This window comes from Nansenia antarctica (genome assembly GCF_963989245.1).
Source record: "Nansenia antarctica genome assembly, chromosome: 3".
Classification (NCBI taxonomy): domain Eukaryota; kingdom Metazoa; phylum Chordata; class Actinopteri; order Argentiniformes; family Microstomatidae; genus Nansenia; species Nansenia antarctica.
Window position 1 is genome coordinate 85,637,916 of NC_137688.1, and position 17,765 is coordinate 85,655,680.

The following is a 17,765-nucleotide window of genomic DNA, read 5'->3' on the forward strand; positions in this document are numbered from 1 at the left end:
GTTCAGCAGCAGGTTGTTGACCTTGCACAGCTTGCCCAGCTGCTCCACCTCATCCCTGTACGCCGTCTCGTCCCCACCGAGATGCAGCCCACCACGGTGGTGTCGTCTGCAAACTTTATGATGGAGTTGCTGGGGTGGACGGGGGTGAAGTCGTGGGTGTAGAGGTTGTAGAGGATGGGGCTCAGCACGCAGCCCTGGGGGGACCCAGTGCTGAGTCTGAGGGCTGTGGAGGTGTGGGAGCCCACCCGCACCCTCTGGGGGTGGTCAGACAGGAAGTCCTTGATCCATGCACAGATGGAGTGTGATAGTCCCAGGTCTAGTAGTTTGGTCACTAGCCTGTCTGGAAGGATAGTGTTAAAAGCAGAGCTGAAGTCCACAAAGAGCAGTCTCACTGAGCTGTCCCCCCCCTCCAGGTGGGATAGAGTGGAGTGGAGAGTCGTCGCGATGGCGTCCTCTGTGGACCTGTGGGCTCTGTAGGCGAACTGGTATGGATCCAGGCTGGGCGGGAGGAATGTGACTATGTGGGCCCGGACCAGTTTCTCGAAGCACTTCATGATGATTGGTGTGAGTGCCACCAGGCAGGCGGTAGTCGTTTAGGCAGCTCACCGTGCTTTTCTTCGAGTCCCGACTCACTATGCTTGAAATATAATCTGTCACAAACCGTAATAAGGATGTGTAGATTCAATACTATTCGTGTTTAAATATCATACATCAGTGATGAAGGAGTACAAACAAACCAGCGTCCCTTCAGGATATTCGGAATGTTCGATGGCAGGACACCAAACCATCCTCCCTAGCGGGGTTAGGAAAGCCCACATCAATCCCACAATCCCCCTCAACATTGTGTTTATTAATGAGCCTTGGCCAATCTCATTTGCTACGTTATTTCAATGAAGCCAATCAGATCGGCCCTCAGTGCCTGTAAGGGGGCTGTATCAGCTACACAGATGTTTTTTTTTTTTGTAAGTTATTTTTCTCAGTGGGGCAGTCCCACTCATATTTTTTCATTTCATTGGACAGACACAGTGAAGACAGACAGGAAAGTAAGGAGAAGAAGGGAGAGAGGGCATGTCAGCAGGGCATGGGCCGATTCGAACCCATGCCGACATGGGCATATGTGTGCACTGCAGACCGCGGTGTAGACCGCTAGACCACTGGACCAACCCAGGCCACAGTTACAAACGTTTGACCCTTTAGATGAAACACATACAGTACATCTGTAAATGTCTACATAGATACGTGTATATGTGGAGGTGTGTGGGTACTATATGTACAGTACCAATGCCAAGTGAATCACACATTAAGTAGAATTGTGTTTTTGTTACTTTATTTTTCATGTCCTCCATTGAGGGGAGGAGAGTTGAAGGAGAGTTTTTTTTTTTTTAAAGAGATGAAACACATGATAAACATTCTCTCGCCAAGAAACAGAAGACAGAACAACTGTACTCGCAGGCAAAGCAAAGCTCAAGAGAGCCATTTCATCCTTCAACTCTTCACTCTTCTCTCACTGACTGTCCGAGGTGTACTGTAGTTGTATTGTTGTAGCTAGCCACAACTTAACCTCATCCCCAGGCTATTGCTTTACACGTTATATATAAGCCTGGAACAATAATGACTCAAACCTGTTCTTAGTGGGAGTGAATTTACTGAGGAAATGATTTGTTAGATGTTAGATGTTAGATTGTTTGATCTCAGCAATTCACATAGCTCTGACTCAATAATGTGTGGTGTGCGAGCACTGGGGGGGAGGTGGTGCTATGGGAGATGGTTGATGATGCAGATTTAAGCCAATGGCTATGCAGCGTTCATTTTCAACAGTTTATATTTCTAGTGCCTTAACACTAGAACAGCCGTGCCTTTTTTACCTACTAAAAGAGCCGCCTCTTTACAATGCTCAAGCTGCTAATTACACACAACGACCACTAGTTGGCCGCTTGTAAATTAGCCTGCGAAAACGAAATATCTTTATATTAGCTTATCCTGATGTGATTTAGAAAATGTAAGGATACTGGGTGGTAGAACGCACATATCTAGGAAAAGTCATGAAAGGAGGGTCCTGAAATTTGATCAAGTGGTTTATTAAGTGTTAAAGCCAATGACGATTTTTATTCCTATTGCCTTAATGAAGGCCAAGTTTAACATGCTGTTCCACCAGACCTTCCACACGTTTGAGCAGAAGTGTCTGGAAACGGGACTATCTACAACTTAACTGAGAATCCTATGATTTTTCCGGCTTGTTAGGTTGTCTCTAACTGGTATCCTTATTTTTTGTCACCTTGTCTTGTTGAGGATCGGAGACCACATTCAGGGTTATAGGGATGGAGTAGGTCAGTTAGGTAGGCAGGAGCCAGACCATGGAGTGCCTTGAAGGTGAGGAGGAGGATCTTGAAGGAGATTCTATATTTTATGTGGAGCCAGTGAAGTTGTTACAGGGTGATGTGCTGGCAGATGAGTTTTGGACATATTGTAGACGATTCAGGGCCTTACTGGAAACACCAAGAAGGACTCTGTTACAATAATCCAGGCGGGAGGTGAGAAAAGCATGTATTGATTCGGCAGAGGTATCAGAGAGTGAAGGTCGGAGATAGGAGATGGTTTTGAGATGGAAGAAGGCAGCCTTAGTGACTAACCGTATGTGGGGTTCAAAGGAAAAGGTTGGGTCCAGCAAGACCCTCAGGTTCCTGACCTCCTCGGAGGGGCAGATGGAACAGCCGTCAATGGTGAGGATGAGGCTACTGATCTTTTGAAGGAGGTTCTTGGGCGCTACAAGCATGAGTTCTTTTCCGTTTTATTGCTGTTGAATTTGAGAATATTCATGATCATCCATTCTTTGATTTCATGGAGACAGCAGAAGGAGGGGGGAGTAAGGGCGGCAGAGGATATGGTGTAGCGGGGAGGTAGAGCTGGATGTCATCAGCATATGTGTGGAATTTTAGTCCATGTTTCCGAATGATTTTGCCAAGTGGGAGGAGGTAGATGGTAAACAGTAGTGGGCCAAGAACGGAGCCCTGAGGGACGCTTTGTTTCACTGGTGCTGGAGTGGATCTGGACCCCCTAAGGGTCACGTACCTGTTGGACAGGTAACCCTAACCCTAACCCAGTGATGCTGAGGGTAATCTCAAGTCGACCAAAGTTGATGGTGTGTGAGATAGTGTCAAAAGCCGCGAAAACATTAAGAAGAATGAGTATATTGATATTGCCATCATCAGCAGCCAAGAGGAGGTCATTGACCATTTTGACCAGAGCTGTTTCGGTGCTGTGCTTGGGCCTGAATCTGGATTGTAGTGGTTCAAACAGTCAGTAGTGTGACATATGGTTCTGGAGTTGAGAGGCAACTGTACGTTCTAGAATCTTGCTGAGAAAGGGGAAGTTGGAGATGGGTCGGAAATGGACCTATCGCTAAGCCACACCCCAAAATAGAAATTGTCCAATCATATCACAGCAAAAGTCAATTCAGGCAGAAAACTCAACTCGCTAATATCGTTGGTGAAAAGCTTCTAGACAAAATATTCTTGTCATCTTTAAAAAACATGTCTATTACTTGCTGTGGTAAATCAGAAATCAGAAATTTGCAAACTCCCGCCATTGTAAGTCATTGAATGTCATTCAGTCACGGCCGGTCAGTCAGTCACTGTCAGTGAAGCGTTGTTTGTCCCGAGTTTTCAAAGGGAGCGTGGCTTAGCTATAGGTCCATTATTGAGGTTGTCTGGGTCGAATCCCTGCTTCTTTAAGATAGGTGGGACAGAGCCAGTTGAGATAGATGGGTTGATGATGTCAACCATGAGTATGTGCAAGGCATGCAGGCAGCAGCTACACCGCTGTCACATCTGCTCAGCCAAAACCTTGCTCATTCCCAGCATTTGCCTTTGCAATCTTTCTCAAAAACATAACTTGTTGCTCTTCCCAGTCCATTCCTATTGACGGGAATGGATATCGGGAAATGACAGAACATGTTTCATAGTGCCGACCACATCATTTGTATGGTCCTCTAACACTGTTACTTGGCTCTGAAAGTTCACCTCTGGGGAGAAAGCATTGAGGTGTTGTGGTAATGCGGTTTTAGAGAAGGGAAGACCACAGAATGAGGTCCTAATGATGGAGGTCACAGTGGGATAGAAAGGGCCGACAGCATCGCTTGCTGTTACCCAGAGTGATGTCACAAGGAGAGAAACTCAGAAGTGTTTTTGTACACATAGTTTCCAGTTTGGGAGGTTTTCTAAAGGCCAATGCACACGGCGTGCGATTTTGGCGCACGACAACATTCGATTCTCAATTCACACCACCGAAGTCGGACCAGGCAGGCTGATTACAATAGGCTCTACCAATATTGCTTGCCTTGCTTCCACAATTTCTACAAGATACAACTGGGCATAATTGTGCCTGCATGCTCGATTGTTATTTTTGTCTTGTAATCCCATATGAGATGGGCCGTGTTGTTGACTTCGGTGGTGTGAATTGAGAATCGAATGTTGTCGTGCGACAAAATTGCATCGCACGCCGTGTGCATTGTCTCATTCAAAACAATGGAATCGAATTCGGCTGTGCGACAAAATGGCACACCGTGTGCATTGGCCGAGTCAGGTAGAGTGGGTTTTTAAAGGGTCATGAGGATCTGGGGCTGGTATACCATATAATGACGGGTGAATTGATGATAAAGTTAAGACTCAAACGTGCGTGTTGAGTCCTGAGCTGCAATCTACATTAGATTTTCTTTGAAGCGTGCTCTCACTTTATCCAGACAATATCAAGATGCCTTCCGTCAATTAAACTAGCTTTAGGACAAGTAACCTTAGAACACTACCATGGAGGCATGACTAATGTCACCCTAACCACAATACCTTCCCTCCTACAAACTCACATCCATCTTCTGTGAACAACCACCCCGACCCTCAGCCAGGGTGCCCCTCGCCTGCCTGCTGCTCCTCTCCTTCCTACCCTTCCTCCCCTGGCTGGTTCACTGTGTCTGTCAGCAGTTCAGCTGGGGCCATGTGATTTACAGGTTCCACATGTGCAGGTTAGAGTGTGCAGCCCCTATGGCCTCCAAATAATGTACTATATAATGTACTATATAACGTACTATATGATGTAATATATAATGTACTATAGCACACGGCTGCAGGCTTGCAGTCTCAGGCTTAATGGGCCCTCTCTCTCCATAACAAGAGCAGGCACATATTAACAGATTAAATATTATCTCAGGTAGTCGGCACAGTGCTTTAAAAATAAGGAGGGACCCTGAACACACAGGCACACAGAACTTGGACTAGCGGGAGTTACAGTGTCACACTGAATAAGTAGTGGAACAGTGAATCATTTTTTTCTCCTTTTGGCTCTATATATAGCCTACTCCAAATCCAAGTTTGGATTTGAAATACCAATTAGTATTTAGTCAACAATAGCTTCTTTCTCCAAACTTGCAATCAGTCTTGGTGCACGGTAATATTAATCATATCTGTCCACAGGAGCTTTTTTCCAGACCTTTTCCAGGGCTTTTTAGGTACTTTTTTAGCAAAGTGTAATGGGACCATCCTTGTTGAGGATAATGGCTGGTGACGTGTTCTGCAGATGGTAGGCTCTGACACATTCATGACTGCCTCCAGAAGAATGTTCCTGATCTGTGAAACAGTTGTTTTTGGGGGGGGTTTCTACCAGCCTACCAGCCCATTTGAGACTGCTGAGTTTTTTTTCTCCATTTTAATGATGTTCCAAACTGTTGATTTTGGCAAGCCTGCGGTTTTGGCTATATTTCTGATATACAGCTCTGGAAAAGAGACAACTTCAGCATCTCTTTATGTACAGTGGGGACTTATTTCACCCCCTGCTGATTTTGTGAGTTTACCCCCTTAGAAAGAAATGAACAGTCTATAATGTTAATGGTAGTTTCATTTTAACAGTGAGAGACAGAAAAATAAAAAGACATCCCAGAAATAGTTGTGTTTTATTGAGTAAAATAAGTATTTCACCCCCTACCAACCAGCAAGAATTTTGGCTCCCACAGACCGGTTATGTGACCACGAGGCACAGAGATTAGTCCTATCACTTTAAGAAAGTACTCCTACTCAACTCGTTACCTGTATAAAAGACACCTGTTCTACTAAGTAGAATGAAGTATGTCTGTGTTGGAATTCAACAGACACTGAGGTGTCAACGAAAGTCAAGAAACCCATTATTAGGCAGAAAATTCAATATACACAGTTGAAATCGGACGTTTACATACACCTTAGCCAAATACATTTAAACTCTGTTTTTCACAATTCCTGACATTTAATCCTAGTAAACATTCCCTGTTTTAGGTCAATTAGGATCACTATTTCATTTCAAGAATGTGAAATGTCAGAATAAAAGTAGAGAGAATGATTTATTTCAGCTTTTATTTCTTTCATCACATTCCCAGTGGGTCAGAAGTTTATATACACGTAGTTAGTATTTGGTAGCATTGCCTTTAAACTGTTTAACTTGGATCAAGCTTTTCAGGTAGCTTGCCACAAGCTTCCCACAATAAGTTGGTGAAATATTGGCCCATTCCTCCTGACAGAACGAATGTAATTGAGTCAGGTTTGTAGGCCTTCTTGCTCGCACACACTTTCATTTCTGCTCACAAATGTTCAAATGTAGAATTGACGTCTGTGCTTTGTGATGGCCTCTCCAATACCTTGACTGTGTTGTCCTTAAGTAATTTTGCCACAACTTTGGAAGTATGCTTGGGGTCATTGTCCATTTGGAAGACCCATTTGTGACCAAGCTTTAATGATCTGGTCTTTGGTCTTGTTGTTCCCATAATGGTGTTGCAGGATGACGACGTGCCTCACAGACATTTCTTAATTTCTCTCTCAGGTTGTTTCTGAAGAGCCACAGTGGCACAGCGGGCAGGCAGAGCAGTCTGGTGATTCACGGCACCGACTTCAGCACCAAGGACATCGACAACGATAACTGCATGTGCAAGTGTGCCCTCATGCTCACAGGAGGTAAGTCAAAGGAGACCCTAAAATAATGCATCATATGGTAATAAGGGCAAACGAGAGGCCCAGAGACTTCATAATGCACCACAGCATGGCACATGGATGATCCGTCATGGAGAGGGGAGGGGAGATCCCACAATGTCATTTACCTACCCCATGTAACCCCCTGGCACCACACTTGGAAGACCTCACAATGCAATACACTGTGGTACAACGGGAGACCCCACAAAGCAACATCAACCAGAAGTGTCAAAAGGGGTTAGGGTTAGGGTTAGTAAGAAATTACTCTGATGTACTAAGAGAGGTGCAAATGATCTGGTTCCCTGAAGGAGATGAGGATGACATCTCACTATGGGGAGATGCACCCTATTTTCTGAAACCCCTATTCAATAACACCTGTAACAAGCCAGGAGCGCTTTGCATGGCTGACCCCATCCCAGCCCAGCCTAGAGCGAGGCTGGGCTGGTAGACTACAGAGGCAACACTGCTAGGTGCAAACCGCTAGTTAGCCACAAAAACAGGATGGCCAGGTTACGATTTGCTGAAAATTACGTTGAAAAGCCTGCAGAGTTCTGGAAAAAGGTTGTTGTTTTTTTTATGATAGAGGGGATATAGAATAGCTAAGCCATAGATTAACATATACCAGAGTGATGGCAAGAAGAAAGTGTGGAGAAAAAAAAGAAACTCAAACTCATCTCCTCAGCCCAAGTAGAAGCAAATGCCTCCAAACTCATTGGACGGCGCTTCATCATACAGCAGGACAATGACGCAGAACATGCTGTAATAGCAACTAGGGAGTTGTTCAGGTCCAAAAAGTGGAAAGTTGTTCACTAGCCAAGTCAGTCTCCTGATTGAAATCTTTTTGAACATGTATTTCATTTCCTAATGATAAGATTGTAGGCAAAGAGACCTCAAAAACAAACAATAACTGAAGATGACCGCAGAGCAGGTCTGGCAGAGCATCACCAGAGAAAATACCCAGCGTCTGGTGCGGTCAATGGGTCACAGACTTCAGGCAGTTATTGCATGCAAAGTATTGTTGACCAAACACTATACATAAGTGCTTAATTTGGGCATTATATTAATCTTTCTCACTTGTGATGTCCTCATTAATGAGACTATGGATAAAAGGTGTTGGTGAAACCAATTATGTACACAAATACCATGAAATAAACACTGAGAATCTCTACTTTAAGCGTCTTTGAGTGTCTAGAAAAGCGCTATATATGTCTAATGTATTATTATTATTATTATTTTTACTTTAACCTAATAGTAATTGTTGATTTCAGACGCTTCACTGTCCCGTTACCTTAGCAGGGCACTGTAGATTGCAAAATCATACATACATCATCTAATGTTCTGAATACTATTCCCAACATAACCCATTTTAACACATGCACATCTAGCCTGTCCCTGAGTACCAGTGCACGTAAGTGGTACACAACAGGTACTGGCAACCCCAGCTGTACAGCACCTCATACAAACTGTTCTACTGCCATCAACCTCCTCAAGACCCCCAGGACCAAGCTCCGCACCATGGGGGATCGGGCCTTCTGCTCGGCTGCTCCCAGGCTGTGGAATGCTCACCCTGACCACCTAAGGGCACCACAGTCTGAGGGTGCTTTTAAACGAGGCCTTAAAACCTTAATAGAGCCTTTTTTTTTGCCTTTTTTATTGAAATATTATTGTTTTATTATTTTTATATTTCTTCTTGCTTTTAATCTGTGGCACTTTGAGATTTCTTTATGTAAAGTGCATTACAAATAAAATGTATTATTATTATTATTATTATTATTATTATTAAACTGATTCTTTATTTGGTTTCGTTATACAAAGGATACCCATTATCACCTTTGTTGTTTGCTCTCGTCAGGTTGGTGGTTCGATGCCTGTGGCCCGTCCAACCTCAATGGGATGTACTTCACCCAAGGGAAACACGTGGGGAAGCTTAACGGCATCAAGTGGCACTACTTCAAGGGTCCCAGCTACTCGCTAAAAGCCACCGCCATGATGATTCGACCGCTGGACTTCTCTTAAAACTTCTACTCTCGCTCCCAAAGGCTTATGGGACATCTATCAGGAAAGGCACATAAAGCTTTCTCTTGTTCCCTTCATTGTCTCATCACAGTAACCTTCAAGTTGTTCGGCGAAAACGTCACCTGGTTTTACCGTAGGGTAAAGAGAGCCCTGGTAACTGCTCTCTAGGAAACATCCCAGATGTTTGAAGAGAAGAGGGAGTTGTCTGATTGTTGTCTGAGAGCTGAGCTGTGAGTGGGAAACCCTGTGCAATATCCAAGGACGGACAGCTTTGCTCTTTTTTGATATGCGAGGGATAAACTCAAGAACCACTCAGTTCTCACTGACCGATCTCCTTCGGTGTGAACCGACGGTGGCATTGGCAACACTGTCTGTCTACGTAGACTACAGTACCCAGACTACAGTAAGCCTACATGACACTTTGTGAATCTGAAATGTCCTCATAACTTACATGGAAGATATGTACTTTTTTATAGAGGTGTTCTGCAATAATTTTGGTAATGGAAAATCGAAATTACATTTAATATGTCATCCATTTTATTCCTATACTGTACGATATCCTAATGCTTTTGGAATGATGTGAATGTTTGTAATACAATTCTCTGGGGATATAAGGGAGGAGAAAAATCACAAGCATACAGTTTACAAGGTGACCTTCGGTGTTGAATACGGACTGTGGAGACTGAAGCCAGTTCTGGGAGTAAGGCTCGAGTCCAGGGTTTCAGCTGTTGTCCTGCCAGAGTGCGCTGATTATTTGCAAAGTTCAAAATGTCACGTTATTATTGGATTTGGCCACTGATGGGTGACTTATCTGCTTTTGTTATTGGCTGTCGAACGACCAATGACTGCCAAGCGCTCCGAGTTTAGCTGATCGTCTTTCCTCATTTCAATAAGAAAAAATAACACCATGAATACTGATACAGATACGGACACTGATACGAAACACAGTCGTAGCATTGTCGTAACTGACACAGATATGCATGTGAAGGACAAAACAGTAGATTAATCCAGTTATAGAATAATTATACAACAACTGGAAAGGCAATGTTACCCAGTAAACAAAGAGTCCTAAAGACGTCATCTGGACGTCCTAGAAAGACGTGTAATGGAAATGTAACCATACGGTCCTCAGGTGAGACAGGAAACCAACAAGATGGTACACAGTATTTACTCGTTAATAAGGTTTTCATCAAAATAGTTTGCAAGGTATTGACTTCTTAAACAACAGTACACAACAGAAGTGTCATGAGAGCTGTCCTGGCAAGAAGCCCTGAATTCCGTTTCTCACGACCATCTTATACTCGACCAGATGCACAAGGTCAGTCGGCCCTCCTTCGAGGGTGGCGTGATTTACAGACAATGAGCTGGTGTGTACCTTGTCTTTCTCAGTACTAGCAGATGGGCACACTATCTTGTCAAGTGGCAGATTTAACCCGGCCTACCCGGCAGAGTGAGCACATTCTGTACTGAGAAGTAAGGTAAGAAGTAATCAGAACACAATATCCAAACTTGCCTTCATGTAGAACTCCAGAGCAGTTAGATCAGATAACATACTGTTAACCTCTTAGTCTATGACGTTAGTACAGGAACAAATCAACTTAGGATATACTGATTATACACAGGAATGTCAGGAAGACACGTCAGAGCATTTTTAGCCATTACAGACGTCATCTGGACGTCCGAGAAAGACGTCATCTGAACCCACATTCCGGCTTCCCCAAGGACGTCTTTTGGACTCTTTGTTTACTGGGTAGGTTTCAGAAAATACACAACACATCATATTTATCAATGGCTTATGTACAACATATTTGTATATGAATGGTCAGTTTTCTATCTCAACCATGTTCAACAGGTACGACCCGACCTACAGTATGGACAGTCTAGATCTAATAGCTACGATTTATTTCTGAAACATTTGAAACCTTTAGATCCTCAGATTGTGGTCCATTGCAAAGTACAGTTCTGACCATGTCAACCACATATATGACTCTACACAGCCATTGGATAAGTTTGGATAATAGCCTAATCATTGATGGGTAAAAAAAATATTCTCAAGAAATGTGTTATCTGTGTACAGTAAGTGTCTGTAATCGGACTCAAATAAATTATGCAGTTTTAAAATGTATCAACCCATGCCGATATGAATGTATTTTTCAAACATAATGTGCTCCATAGACTGTTTACTGTGCTTTCATAAAGCTTTGGGTTTTAGAGACCAAAAGCTTAATGCTAACCCTAACCACCCTTTTAGAGTGATTCTGAAACTATATTTGGATTTCTGGATTTTCTATAGGGCTCTTGACAGACTTGTGCCATGTTCACATCTTTGAAAATCGAAAAACGATTGACCAAAAGTTCTTTGAATGAACGTTTTTGAGCTGTCTCTTCACATAGACAACCACAATGAACCCCAGATCCAGACTGTTGTCTTCTTTCATCAATGCATCTTTAAAAATATATAGTTATAGATATACAGTCTGACTGAAGTATAACGTTAACAATTTATTTGAGTGTACTTGTATTGCATAACTACCAGCATGGGACAACAAAGAATGTACTGTTTAATATTACTCAAGGTACAGTATGTGTACTGTACAAGGTATGTGAAGGAAAGACAAATGGAACTACAAAATGTTTATTAACATATTAAAATGGTATAATTGTATGTGTGCATATGTAAAATAACTTTCCTGAGGAAAGCTACTCCTTATTGTTTTTAATTCCTTCAGAACCACAGTGGTGTTTTGAAGTTGAGCATAAAACATAGAAGTAATAATATTAGTCCAGAAACGTGCCTTCAATGACTCTGCTTTTACCTCATTAAACTGCCATTTTATTTATATATCCTTTGTTGTAACAAGTGGTTGAAATGTCATGTTGTTAGACTAAATAAAGAAAGGCATGTGATGCACTAATGTTTTTTTAATGGGGTATTCAGAGTTCTTTCATTGATGTGCTGCCAGCTTTTGGAGTCACATTACAACATGCAACCACAAGTCTGGAGGTGGAGAAATTGCCATTTTGTTTTCTATCCAATCCACTCAGATCTACACGAGTGGCTAAGGAGTAGAGTCTAGGGGGCAATTTGGACTTTATCATGCTTTAGTAAATGTGCCACTTCCTCTTACGACAATATATTGTCTGCTACATGTGCACTAGTCCTTGAAGGCCCATATTTATTGAAAGGCAAAGAAAGACGATAGTCAAATAAAGGAGAAAAACTGAAGAAAAGAGGTGTGACTCTCACAGGACACGAGACAAATGATGCCGAGATTATAGGACCCCTAAACCCGGGTAGCTGTCATTGTCTCCATGGCAACTCTTAATGCTTTTGCTCTCTGCCATGACAGCTTGCGGAGGTGTCACCTGATGCTGTCAAGACCTTCAGTGTCTCTACATGGCTGACATGCCTGGACCTAATCAGAGCCTGAACAAATTACTGCTGCCTGCAAAACCACGGCTTATCCCTCAACGACCCTACTGACACTGACACTCTTACTGGAAATGTTCTCCATACAAGGGCTTGAGTGTGAGAGGGATGAGGAGGTTCGGCAGGACACAGGGCTTGAGTGTGAGAGGGATGAGGAGGTTCGGCAGGACACAGGGCTTGAGTGTGAGAGGGATGAGGAGGTTAAGGCTTGAGTGTGAGAGGGATGAGGAGGTTCGGCAGGACACAGGGCTTGAGTGTGAGAGGGATGAGGAGGTTCGGCAGGACACAGGGCTTGAGTGTGAGAGGGATGAGGAGGTTCGGCAGGACACAGGGCTCGAGTGTGAGAGGGATGAGGAGGTTCGGCAGGACACAGGGCTCGAGTGTGAGAGGGATGAGGAGGTTCGGCAGGACACAGGAGCGGCAGGGCTCGAGTGTGAGAGGGACGAGGAGGTTCGGCAGGACACAGGGCTTGAGTGTGAGAGGGACGAGGAGGTTAAGGCTTGAGTGTGAGAGGGATGAGGAGGTTAAGGCTTGAGTGTGAGAGGGATGAGGAGGTTAAGGCTTGAGTGTGAGAGGGATGAGGAGGTTCGGCAGGACACAGGAGCGGCAGGGTCGGCAGCTGTGGCAAGCATCGCACCGAACAGGGTGTGTGACCCCCTCCTCCATTGAACCAGGACGAGGGACGGGAACCACTCCACTATGGAGGGATGTTGGCTCTATTGTAGAACCGAATGGACCTATCGCTAAGCCACGACCCAAAATAGAAATTGTCCAATCATATCACAGCAAAAGTCACTACAGGCAGAAAACTTGGACAAACAACTCGCTAATATCTGATGGTGAAAAGCTTCTAGACAAAATATTCTTGTCATCTTTAAAAAAAAACATGTCTATTACTTGGTGTGGTAAATCAGAAATCAGAAATTTGCCAACTCCCGCCATTATAAGTCATTGAATGTCAGTCAGTCACTGTCAGTGAAGCGTTGTTTGCTTGTCCGAGTTTTCAAAGGAGACGTGGCTTAGCGATAGGTCCATTGTCTTACTTTGACCGCAAAGGGAGGACAGACAGTGACGCATTCCAAAGAGGAGCTCTTTGGTCTACGTCAGGTTTCACATGTTCAGGATGTTAGGTGAAGTGAAGTCTGACTTGCCCGCCCCCCCCCCCCCATCTCCTGTCTCCACGGGCTGTTAGCTGTGTCGAAGACAGATCATTTCCTGTGTAACGAGGGTGGGTGGGGGGTTGGGGTGGCAGCGGGGGTCTCAGAGGGAAGCTGAGCCTGGGTTGCGGACGGTGCTGGGCCCGGGCCAGATCCGATAAGAGGGAAGACAGTACCCGCAGTGTGAACAGAGAGAGCCATCTCAACCCCCTGAGGCCACCTATACTCACACAGAGAATATAACAAATGAGGAAAAGTGGAAATGGACACGTCTTTATGAAAACAAAATGTCTCCTTTAGCCCCCTCATTAACTTTGAAAAGTCAGAATTCCTTCCAACTTTAGACTTTTGGATTTAGAAGATTAGGAGAAGAGAAGAATAAATAAGGAAGGTATTGCTTTTCAGAATACTAAGAGCCACTGTTAGTAAAAAGTCAGAGCACCTTGAGTTTGGTAAAAAATATTTTTAAGTTGAGAGATAACTTTGCTGTTTTAATGCAGCATTATCCCTTTTAAAATATATATTTCTCTCACGGAATTGTATTACTTTATTACATTAACATGCAAGGGCTGTTTGGATGAGGAATTATTGCATAGAGCACCAACAAGTGATTTAGTTTCTACCTCTGAACTCTAGCCCACTGGCTAAGGGCCACCAATTATCCCAATTGTGTGGATGCATCAGTCTGAATAACCCTCTTGCACCTCAAGCTTGAGCCAATGCATACACACAAGCTTGAGCCAATGCATACACCTAACCCTAACCCCCCAAAAAAGAGACCACTCCAATTTATCTTTAAATCAGCATCTCTAAATGTATGGCAGCTATTCCAATACAGGCACACCTCATTCTATTTAGTGATGCACTGATTAGGTGAACACCTGAACCGAATCTTATTTAAAGAGAGCACAAGGTCCAGCTTAAGATGGTACCAGCTCAAGACTATGTTAGTGCTGAAAACACCAGCCCCCCCCCAACTGTTAAAAGGCAAATTCACTTTCCTGAAGAAACTAAACAAATCATCGTATTCACACTCTATATTTACTTTATGTATATACAGTTAGGTCCGGAAATATTTGGACAGTGATCAATACTGTTCAAGGACGGAAGAACAATTTGTATTGTGACATTTTCTCAATGTCCATGAGACATGCTACAATAGGGTCAAACTTAGTCGAATGTACTTGTTGTAAGTCGCTTTGGATAAAGGCGTCTGCTAAATGGCAAAAATGTAAATGTAACTGTCATCCTTGACCAGAATCTCAAAGGAATGTTTCCTACATCTTGTGAAATCAATGCTCTTTGGAGAGCAAAGGGAGGCCCTACCCAGTATTAGTTTACATTTACATTTACGGCATTTAGGAGACGCCTTTTTCCAAAGCGACTTACCACAAACACATTTGAATAAGTAAGTGAATCATCCATCCTCTAGTAATAGCAGTAATCTATGCTCAGGCCAGGGGCCATTGGCAGTCGTTGTGCTAGAAGAAGGAAGATGTATTATTATTATTATTATTATTTTTAAAAAGATTATTATAACACAAGGGAAACAGTACAGAGTGGCAGTGGATGTCTCAGGAGAGACAGTTAAGGTGTAGCCTGAAGAGATGGAGGTCTTCAGGAGGGACAGTTAAGGTGTAGCCTGAAGAGATGGAGGTCTTCAGGAGGGACAGTTAAGGTGTAGCCTGAGGAGATGATCTCTGGTCTGGTGAGTTAATGCCACTTTTGGTGCACAAATTCAAGCAGCACGGCTTTGTTTGATGCCTTGTGACCATCGATCTTTCCTGTGAATCATGTGATTCCTGTGATCATATTCCAGAGGTTTTCAATTCAGATTGGGCTGACCATGACAGCGTCTCGGTCTGCTGGTCCTCCATCCACACCCAGATTGACCTGACTGTGTGGCATGGAGCATTGACCTGACTGTGTGGCATGGAGCATTGACCTGACTGTGTGGCATGGAGCATTGACCTGACTGTGTGGCATGGAGCATTGACCTGACTGTGTGGCATGGAGCATTGACCTGACTGTGTGGCATGGAGCATTGACCTGACTGTGTGGCATGGAGCATTGACCTGACTGTGTGGCATGGAGCGTTGACCTGACTGTGTGGCATGGAGCGTTGACCTGACTGTGTGGCATGGAGCATTGACCTGACTGTGTGGCATGGAGCATTGACCTGACTGTGTGGCATGGAGCATTGACCTGACTGTGTGGCATGGAGCATTGACCTGACTGTGTGGCATGGAGCATTGACCTGACTGTGTGGCATGGAGCATTGACCTGACTGTGTGGCATGGAGCATTGTCCTGACTGTGTGGCATGGAGCATTGTCCTGACTGTGTGGCATGGAGCATTGACCTGACTGTGTGGCATGGAGCATTGACCTGACTGTGTGGCATGGAGCGTTGACCTGACTGTGTGGCATGGAGCATTGACCTGACTGTGTGGCATGGAGCATTGTCCTGCTGGTCCTCCATCCACACCCAGATTGACCTGACTGTGTGGCATGGAGCATTGACCTGACTGTGTGGCATGGAGCATTGACCTGACTGTGTGGCATGGAGCGTTGACCTGACTGTGTGGCATGGAGCGTTGACCTGACTGTGTGGCATGGAGCATTGACCTGACTGTGTGGCATGGAGCATTGACCTGACTGTGTGGCATGGAGCATTGACCTGACTGTGTGGCATGGAGCATTGACCTGACTGTGTGGCATGGAGCATTGACCTGACTGTGTGGCATGGAGCATTGACCTGACTGTGTGGCATGGAGCATTGTCCTGACTGTGTGGCATGGAGCATTGTCCTGACTGTGTGGCATGGAGCATTGACCTGACTGTGTGGCATGGAGCATTGACCTGACTGTGTGGCATGGAGCGTTGACCTGACTGTGTGGCATGGAGCATTGACCTGACTGTGTGGCATGGAGCATTGTCCTGCTGGTCCTCCATCCACACCCAGATTGACCTGACTGTGTGGCATGGAGCGTTGACCTGACTGTGTGGCATGGAGCATTGTGCTGCTGGAAAAAAAACAATCCTCAGAGTTTGCCTGGTTCTTCTTAGCTTCTCATTGATGAAGGGCTTTCTTCTTCATCTTCTAGCTTTGCACAACCTTTGCTTTGCTTCAGCCTTGCCCCTAGGAGCCTGTTTTGAATCGTCCTCGCCGTGCACTTCACCCCACCTGCCGTTTGTCATTATTTTCGTAGGTCGCGTGATGTCATCCTACGGTAGTTGAGTGACATTCGAATGAGTCGGCGGTCATCCCGGTCAGTGAAGAGTCGTTTTCATCCTCTGCCGGTCTGAAGCTTTGTCCTCCCCAACGTCTGCTGCTTGACCCTGTTCTGATGAACCGCCGTCTTTGAAATGTTCAGGATGGAAGCGACCTGACGCTCACTCTGTCTCTCTGCCAGTAAAGCCAAACATGTAACCCCTCTTTTCCTCACCTTTCATTTGTTACGACCCCCTAGATGGTCTAGGGATTAGGGGGGGTAACAATTAAATAAAACCGGGGGGAGAAGAATGAGAGGAGAAACGGCAATTGTAGAATAAACAAAAACTGGTTTCCGTGAAACTCCTGAACTTAAAACTACTCTATAAAAAGAAGAGCGACTGAATATATAATATTAATGGTAATAAAGAATAAATGAAGAAACTTAATAGGCCTAGTGGCAATCTACTTTGAGTGATCAAACTACAAATAATTTTGTTCATTTAGATGATTTAGATGATTTATGTAAGTTTCCATTTATTATATTACCTTGTTTATGTATTTTGTTTGTTAATCATTTATGTTTATTTGTGCACACAGGGACAGATGACTAGTTGAGATACCCTGGGTTTACATCTGCATACACGTAGGACATACCTGCTGTCTAGCACCCCAGTTTAGAGTGAGCACCACCCACTGTACTTTGAGGTGCCTAGCACCTGTAAAGGGGGGGTGGGGGTTATTATTTTGATTACTTTTATTTGGTGCCACTGTTAGTCCTCTCTGTTCCCTGTGTTGCTGTATTAATAAATATCAAGTTAATTGCAACCTTTAGTTTCCTGGTTTTTGTGTGACTGCACCCTCACTTGTCCTTCTTGTTGCTCTATGTTGCGCCCTTCTACCCCGAGTCACCAGGGGGCGTAACACTCCCTGTTTCTGTCCTCTTGCTGTCGTACCTCTCGCTCTTTGT

The 17,765-nt window shown here is 44.3% G+C and overlaps 1 protein-coding gene across 1 annotated transcript in view; it reads left to right on the top strand.

The window, feature by feature from the left end:
• Positions 1–8,996, top strand: part of angpt1 (angiopoietin 1) — a gene marked incomplete at both ends in the record, with an annotated part of 63,697 nt that extends 54,701 nt beyond the window's left edge. Inside the window, 2 exons of the mRNA XM_080525090.1 lie at positions 6,835–6,965; positions 8,833–8,996. Of these exons, the coding sequence (XP_080381216.1) occupies positions 6,835–6,965; positions 8,833–8,996 (295 nt within the window). The remainder of the gene's footprint in view (positions 1–6,834; positions 6,966–8,832) is intronic.
• Positions 8,997–17,765: the final 8,769 nt, after the last annotated feature.